The following is an 8,117-nucleotide window of genomic DNA, read 5'->3' as shown; positions in this document are numbered from 1 at the left end:
TTCTAACATAATCCAGTCAAATCCAAAAATAACATGTTTATCCTATACGACTTACATGGAAGTCTTTTCTGGTATTCTCGAGATTTTTTTTTACAAAGAAAATTGGAAGACTTCCATATAAGTCTTCTCTAAGAACACATATAAAATTCAATTGCAAAAGACTTCCATGTAAGTTTTCTAGCAAGAAGACTTACCCGAAAGTCTTCTTGGCGAATAGATCTATAAAAAATTTTGATTTCATACCTTAAATTAGTGAGAAAACTTATTTAGCACACAAAAGTCTTCTCCAAGCACACAAAAGCTCAACGAAAGCGACCCACCAAGAATTGTAAGCTTGAATGGCTCTATGAACCATAAAAAAATTAGAATCAAAATCTTGGGTTTTTTAGATAAATATAGAGAGAAAGTGAAAGAGATGTTGTTTTTAGTTCATAAGAAATGAGAAAGAAGGAGTGTAATTTGATTTTAGGTGCATTAAGAGGTTCAAAATGGTTGTTCATGGTGGTTGGTGTATTGATGACAATGACAATCTTGTAAATAATTGAAGATGATGAGATTGAGAGAATAAAAAACCATTTTTGAAAAGAAAAAAAATAGTGGAATTTTCGTGAATAATCCAAACTTTTGGGGTGAATAAGACAAATGAAATTTCCAAAAAAATCATAGGTTAGTTTTGTGTTTGACTTTGAGTTTTGAGTCAATTTTGCAAATAGCTCATATATATATATATATATATATCTGATAAAAAAATTTGTTTAATATTGATTATAAAAATTATATATTAAAAATCACATAATGATATTCAGTGAATTATAAGTTGACAGTTTCATTTATAAAAAAAAATCTAGTAGTTTTTGAGGAGCTATGTTTCTGTTATTTGAAAACTCCCTTCGTTTTGTTTCAATACCATTTTAGATTCTGTTCACGTTGCAGAAAATTTCACCAGAATTAAGTAACTGATTTTAAACTGGTATGCTTTATTTATTTCAGTCTCGAGTTTGTAATCGATTATAGAAACTTATGGAAATTAATTGTACTACTTTTTAGGAAGATTCTAATACAATTTTATCGAATTATTTTATCTAGTATGCATACTTATCTACCAACACAACAACAAGCTGTTTTAGTACAAGTGCCAAAAGAATACACTGCCTTTTGTCTTCTGCAGAACGCAGTGCAGCCTCTGTCTCCTCCCCTTTCACAAGGATTAAATTTGAAGCATTTTTTACGGTCCTCTATTCTAACACCTATTTAGCAGTAAAAATCATTAAGACAATATGCACATTCAGATAAAGAGATGCAATCATGGACATAAGTAAAAAGAGGAATGTATAATAGTAATACCAGGACTGATAGTGGATATCGTACGACAATGAACACACGATATAACAAAAAAGATAGTGAGAACTAATGTGACTAAAGTTTTCATAATGATAGCCATTTTTACAATATTTTCTTTTAATCTTTTTAGCCTTTTTTATTACGCTTAAGATGATTATCTATAAAATAACAGAATTATACATTAAATATATTTTTCTGGTCAAAGATAAAAGATATCTTCTAATTTATTTCTTTATTAGACTTATAGTCAAAAGAAAATATGCTTTGAATGGGAATCAAATAAAAACAAAAGATATCTTCGAATTTATTTCTCTGTTTTTATAGCTTCTCATTCCTCTAGTTTCTTTCTATGGTTCTCCATTTTTATATTGCATATCTTTTCTTTCCTTTCGTAGCTTTGCCTTAGTTTTTAAGTTGAAAATCTTCGAATTAAGTTTTGTGAATTTGTTGTTTACAAAAAATGAAAAAAAAGAAGATTTATTCTTGGGTTCACCCCTCCTCTAGATTCACTAACCAATAGAATTGTGTTGTTTCATATTCAATATCTTTTACAAAAAGAAACAAAATATTGTCAAATTATATTATCTTTTTAAAATTAAATGGTAAAAATAAATAAATAAAAAATAATAGTAATTACAAAAAAAAATATTTTTAACGGCGTCAACAAAACATTAAACCCTAAATCCTAATCCCTAAACCTTAAATCCTAAACCGTAAACCCTTGGGTAAACCCTAAGCTCTAGGATAAATCTTAAACTCTAGGATAAATCTTAAACTCTAAATCAAAATCACTAAACACTAAAACACTCAAGGGTTTAGGGTTTAGTTTTTTAGGGTTTAGTGTTTTTATTTAGAGTTTAGGATTTATCCAAGGGTTTAGGGTTTACCCAAAGATTTAGAGTTTACCCAAGAGTTTACCCAAGGGTTTAGGGTTTACCTAAGGGTTTAGGATTTAGGGTTTAGGGATTAGGATTTAGGGTTTAGTGTTTTGCTGACGACGTTAAAAAGATTTTTTTTAATTTTCTTTTCTGTAACTGCTATTTTTTTTTTTACTTTTTTTATTTTAAAAACATAATATAACTTGAAAATATTTTGTTTCCTTTATTAAAAATTTCGATTTGAAATAATGAAATTCTATTAGCCGGTGAGGTTCACCCCCAAATAACTCATGCAAATGTATTGTTCATATTGTTTTTCAAATCGATCATATGTCAAAATAGTTTTTTGAAAAGACTTCAATAGATCATAGATGCGATAACATTTTTCCTCTTCTTAATTTCAGGTTGTCGTGTTTTCCTTCTCCCTTTCTTTGGCCAGTACTCAGTTTTTGAATACTCCATGACTATTACATAGCCCGATTAATCGTTAAATTCATGCTTAAAGCCATCACAAACATGCGTGTTTACCCTTTCTCCACTTTTCCATGAATAATAAATTTTTTTTTTTTTTTTGTTGATTATTTTTGTCTGCGTAAGAACTAATTTTGTAATTGAAAGAAATTAGCCTCATGAAGTTCCTTAAGAGAAATTATTGAACATGACTAAAACGGATCGACTCTGATGGGCCTGAGCTTCGTGTAAGGCAAGTAAGCGTAGACACTTCCGCTTAAACCCTAGACACTAGAACGTTCAATTGCCATTTAAATCTCGCTGAAACTCGAGCCGATCCAGTCTCCGTTGTCGTTGATTTAAAGAGAGAAATGGCGAAGCGTTATGATCCCGATCGACGTTCAGCTTGTGTGTTGGTGGTGAATATTCCGGGAGGGTGGTAGCAGTTGGCTCTGTAGCGAGATACAGAACCGGGAATCTGATTTCGCTTTGGTTAAGGAAGGAGACAGTGTTCTTTTTCCTGTGTTCGGTGGTATTCAACTGAAGCTTGAAGAGCAACAGTATGTCAGGTTTCAAGCGGCGTTTCACTTGGCTGTGCCCAGGACTGATGACTATACTTCATGATTGATGTGTTGGCTAGCAAGAGAGTGTTCTGTTTCCTATTGCATGGATTTTTATAATTTCAATAACGTTCTTACATGATCATGCAAACACCATCTAGTAGAACTTACGTAGATATTACTGACTACAATGCTTCTTAGTTATGTCGGCTGATTAGGAGTAACAGAGAAACTATTTTGGTTTCTCTGTTCCAAGAATAGATAACTTCCCATATCTACTATTCAAGAAGCTTATTACATGTTCCAACTCCAATGGCTGCAGCAAGGTGCCAACCAGCGTGAAGGAACTGTGTCTCGGGAAAGAAATCATCAGCTAGGAAGAGAGCACCTCCTAGTAACGAAGACATCTTGTGCACGTTATGAGCTGTTTTGAGATCTGGATCCTTTAAACTTCTTTTAGCAAACGCCACCTGAGCCAAAAAAAAATTGTGTTATTCAGTTAGATTACATCAAGGAGTGTAGTGTCTCATGAGCTTTAATTAGTACCTCCATCATTCCGGTATGAACAGCAGAGACCATTAGAGGTTGAAACGGTAGAACTAAAGCTGATGCAGCCATTAAGAACTTTGGATTCTCATTCCTTAGAGCCCTTGAAAGACACTGTCCAATACACAATCAAATCTAACCAGTTATATTGGGTATAAAGACATCAAAACCGGTCCTGATCATTACTAACATTGGTCTTGGATCCCAAATTTTTTTGACCTAATATATATTAAAATAGTTAAATAGTTAAAATAACTTTTTACTGATATCCTTACCAAATTGTTTGAGGCTTGACAATAAAGTTTGGATAAGAAGAGTGGAGCTTACTATTGTTGTTGTGGCGATCATAGTGTAATCTAGCCATCTCAGGTACTTCCTCAACTTTCCTCTAGAGGTATGATACAGACTCGAAGCGATTCCAACTCCAATAAGAGAGTTTGCGTACACTTTTGTGTTCAGATTCTTCCTATATTTGCATAGCTTCTTGTCAGAGAAAGTCTACTTACAAGTGGTTTTGGCAAAGAGAGAGCATTTACCTTGGTGCTTGCATTCCAAGGAAGATGAAAGGAAGCGAAGTAGCCACATTAGCTGCTGTTTCTAAGACACTCTGGTCCCCTGTCAGTACATGACTGATTCGTGAGAATTGGAAGACAAAGATGGAAGGAGTCATGGTGGTTTTAATAATACCGCGAATGCAGCAATGGATTGGCCTTAGACATGGAGGTCTTTGTTGCCAAACACGTCTGTAAAAAAACGAGAAACCAAGTTATTACTATTATCATTTCAGAAAGGTTAAAAACATCAGGTCATGCACGTACTCGATGAAAAGTCTTTGATTTGTTCCCATTTCTGAGGATTTATTGGTCTGAAAGTCACCAACTTGGGTTGTTCGGTCGTATGAGAAAGGCGACACGACGTGAACTCCATGGATACCCTCAAGGGCGTTGCTTGACTTTGCTGCAGTTTGAAGGCTCATTGGCTCTTTCTCAGAACCACACAACAAGACTAAGACTCTTCTTTCGCCAGCAAAGCAACTACTTGCTGGCTGTTTCTTGTTTGTTCTGCTCTGTAATGATAAAAAAAAAACATAAACATGTAATGGAGTACAATTCGTTGTAGGTTCTGTTATTCCACAAGTTGTATGCTAGATTCTATGTGATCCGAATCGTAGTTGCGTCTTCATTTATATATTACAGAACAAGCAAGAAGCAGCTAGAGAGAGAGAGAGAGAGATCGAACCTGGAGGAATGGCCCTAATGTGAGAAAGTGCTAGAGAAGAAGTGCATAAATATTGGAGAAGGAGCAAGTAGAAGAGGAAGATGAGAGAATATAGTGAGAGAGATGCGAATGAGTCAAAGAATCTTCCTCCCGAACTCTCCTACTCCACGGCATATTCTCATCATCATTATTCTTATTGAGGTTACCCGGCCCGGTTTTGCCGGTTTATAAACCGATTTGATCCGAAACTCATGTTCATGCATGGGTGTATAATATGGGCCATATAAAGGGTAAAGCCCAATCTATGAACAAAACTGGGCTGCGCGGTGATGCACGTTTTGTGAAATGTCCTCTCAAGTTTCTTGACGCTGGATTTTGATTTGGTTTTGTCTTCGTCTTTGTTAGTCATTTTGAACCTTTTTTTTTTTATAATTAAGAGTTCACGACTGTAAGGATTTGAAAAGAGAAGCCACTAAGATAAGGGCAAAACATGCTTAGCACTACCAAAGTACATATCCTTGTTTAATATCAATACTATTAAAGCAGAATCCCTATTAAGATTATGCCCTTAATTTATATAGATATTTACAATGTCATGTCATTCCTATTTTTAAAATATTTTAAATTATTTTCGCCAACTATATATTCACTTAATCATAAATAAAATTTTTTAGACAAATCACATTGCAGCCATTCTTTAATTTGAGCTTACCAAAATTAATTAAACAATTGGTATAATTTATTTCATTATCCACGACTATTATTTACTCTTTCTATTTCTATTAAATAATGCGGAAAAAGTAGAAGGCAGTGATGAAGCTGAAGTTCTTAAAACAACATATCATCAGAAACTGCAACACTCTATAGATGATGATATCATATTAGGTAATTGGATTAGAGGATCATGAAAAATATTTTGAACATCATACTCTTATATTTTTTAATAAATATTCACATCATATTTTAACAACTTTACATCACGAAAAACGTTGAACGTCCTCATGATTAAACAATGGATTTACAAATTTGAACTATGTAGTGCATTTAACATAACTGGTTAGACTTATTCATCAAAAAAATCTACGTCAAAATTTTGGAGAGTTTATTCAAGTTACTATTTTGTTATGGCATATATCATCTAAATATAAGATATGTTGTGTTTTTCAGGTATATATCCTCACATATATAATTTAAAAATATATGTTCCATTTTTTTCATTTCTTTGATTAAAATATAATCTTTAAAAATATGAGACATGGTTGAACGATGGATTATCACATTTCAGTTTTAAATTATTTAATATGGAACGGGTTAACTAAACGGATTACAAAAAATTTTGATTTCGATATAATACTATATATAAACATACTATATCTATGAAATATTATATCAAAATATATGATATCTATAAAATATTATAAATTAACATAATATATATTAAACGTACAAGTAATTTATGTTAGAACATAACATATAAAACTAAAATATTAAAATTTATGGTAAAAATATTTAATATATGTGAGAACATAACATATATAACTGTAAGAATTTTTTTCTAATTCTTTTCTTAAAATTACTCTTCACAAACCTAAACAATGAACCGCATTACAAAGTTTACCTTATTTACAAATTTAAGATCAAAAACTCAATTTTTAACGTAGTAATAAAACATATCTCTCATATTTCAAAAATAATTTCCTATCTAAATTTTAAATATTTTCTTCAAAACTCAACATCTTAGATTCTCTAGAAATTATAATTAAAATAAATCATTTTCACAACTTTATTTGAAAATCAGTTACAAAATTGTTTTAAAATTAAGTACATAAAATATAGTTTTCTTTAAATAATTTTTTGTCAACGATAAACTTATTCCGCGCTTTTAAAGCGCGGATCAGCGCTTTTAAAGCGCGGGTCAAAATCTAGTTCCTAGATTAAAACTGCTAGTGATATACCGACTTGATAAAAAAAAAGGAATTGCATCCTACATCCATCAGACAAATTATAATTCACTCACTACCTAAAAGCCCTCTTTTTCGATATACACTGTACACATTATAGATTATTACCATATTGCCCCCATATTCAACCGGTGAAACCTACTACAAAAAAAATTAAATAAATAATTAATTAATGTAACAAGTAAAATATGTGACCACGTTGTATTCACTCTCACATCTCAAAATAATTAGATAGCTTTCAGGAAGATGAAGATTGACGTGGTCTTTCATTATGTGCACATCTTCTTGAACTGCATTTCTTCTCATGAGAAGAACAAAGAACAACGATGAAGGCGTATACGGTGAGCAGACATAACAACTCTTTCATTTATTTTTCTCTTTCTCCTAAATCATTGATTCTCACATCATGCTTTTGTTTTCATACTTTGTTTTCGTTTCTTTTTTGTTTTAGTGATCCAATGGTGAAGAATAACGACGGCGGACCGGTAAAAGCGTCGCCGTGTAGGAAAAAAAAGAGAAGATATGAAGATGATCTCCATATGGTAGTGAAGAATAACGACGGTGAACGAAGTGAAGGTGTATCAGCAAGTTTGACAAAAGAAGAATTGAAGAAGATGAACTTATCGTCTATACTATATTTGGGAAATGAATAGTATAGTATATATTCTTTAGTATAGTTATTTATGTAAAGTTACTATACTATTTGGGATATATATATATCTATACTATTCCTTAAAAATGTAATCATCTTTATATTTACAAATTTGATAGTTTTCTTCTATTTCATTTTGTGTAATTGATTGCAATATGAAATTCATACTATATTAGTTTAAGTGTAATGATTAAAACCAATTTTGGATAGATGACAAATAAACTCTTATATTAGTGTACTATACTACATTTCTACACCATAAATAATATTTATAGTATAAATTAATATTACATAATATTATCTATTATTTTAGATTTTGATATTTGGATTTAGAGTTTATATTTGAGTTTAGGGTTTAGTAATTAGTGATTAGGGTTTAGTATTTAGAGTAATATGGGTGAGTTTGAGGTCAGTATTAAATTTTGAGATTTGGGTTTAGAGTTTAGGGTTTAGGGTTTAGGGTTTATACTTGGGTTTAGGGTTTATACTTGGGTTTAGGGTTTAGTGATTA

The 8,117-nt window shown here is 31.6% G+C and overlaps 1 protein-coding gene across 1 annotated transcript; it reads right to left on the bottom strand.

Annotated features, from left to right (window-relative positions):
• Nucleotides 1–3,327: 3,327 nt before the first annotated feature.
• LOC106304910 lies at nucleotides 3,328–5,125 on the bottom strand. Its single transcript, XM_013741298.1, has 7 exons — nucleotides 5,015–5,125; nucleotides 4,594–4,841; nucleotides 4,463–4,518; nucleotides 4,312–4,390; nucleotides 4,103–4,241; nucleotides 3,776–3,889; nucleotides 3,328–3,699 (listed from the first exon to the last, which is right to left on the bottom strand). The coding sequence occupies exons 2-7, from the start codon at nucleotides 4,749–4,751 to the stop codon at nucleotides 3,508–3,510; spliced, it is 738 nt and encodes a 245-aa protein (XP_013596752.1). The 5' UTR covers nucleotides 4,752–4,841; nucleotides 5,015–5,125; the 3' UTR covers nucleotides 3,328–3,507.
• Between the last annotated feature and the right edge of the window lie 2,992 nt (nucleotides 5,126–8,117).

Source organism: Brassica oleracea, chromosome C7 (genome assembly GCF_000695525.1).
Source record: "Brassica oleracea var. oleracea cultivar TO1000 chromosome C7, BOL, whole genome shotgun sequence".
NCBI classification, from domain to species: domain Eukaryota; kingdom Viridiplantae; phylum Streptophyta; class Magnoliopsida; order Brassicales; family Brassicaceae; genus Brassica; species Brassica oleracea.
Note: the sequence above shows the minus strand (reverse complement) of the source record. Positions and strands in the feature narration are given on the sequence as shown.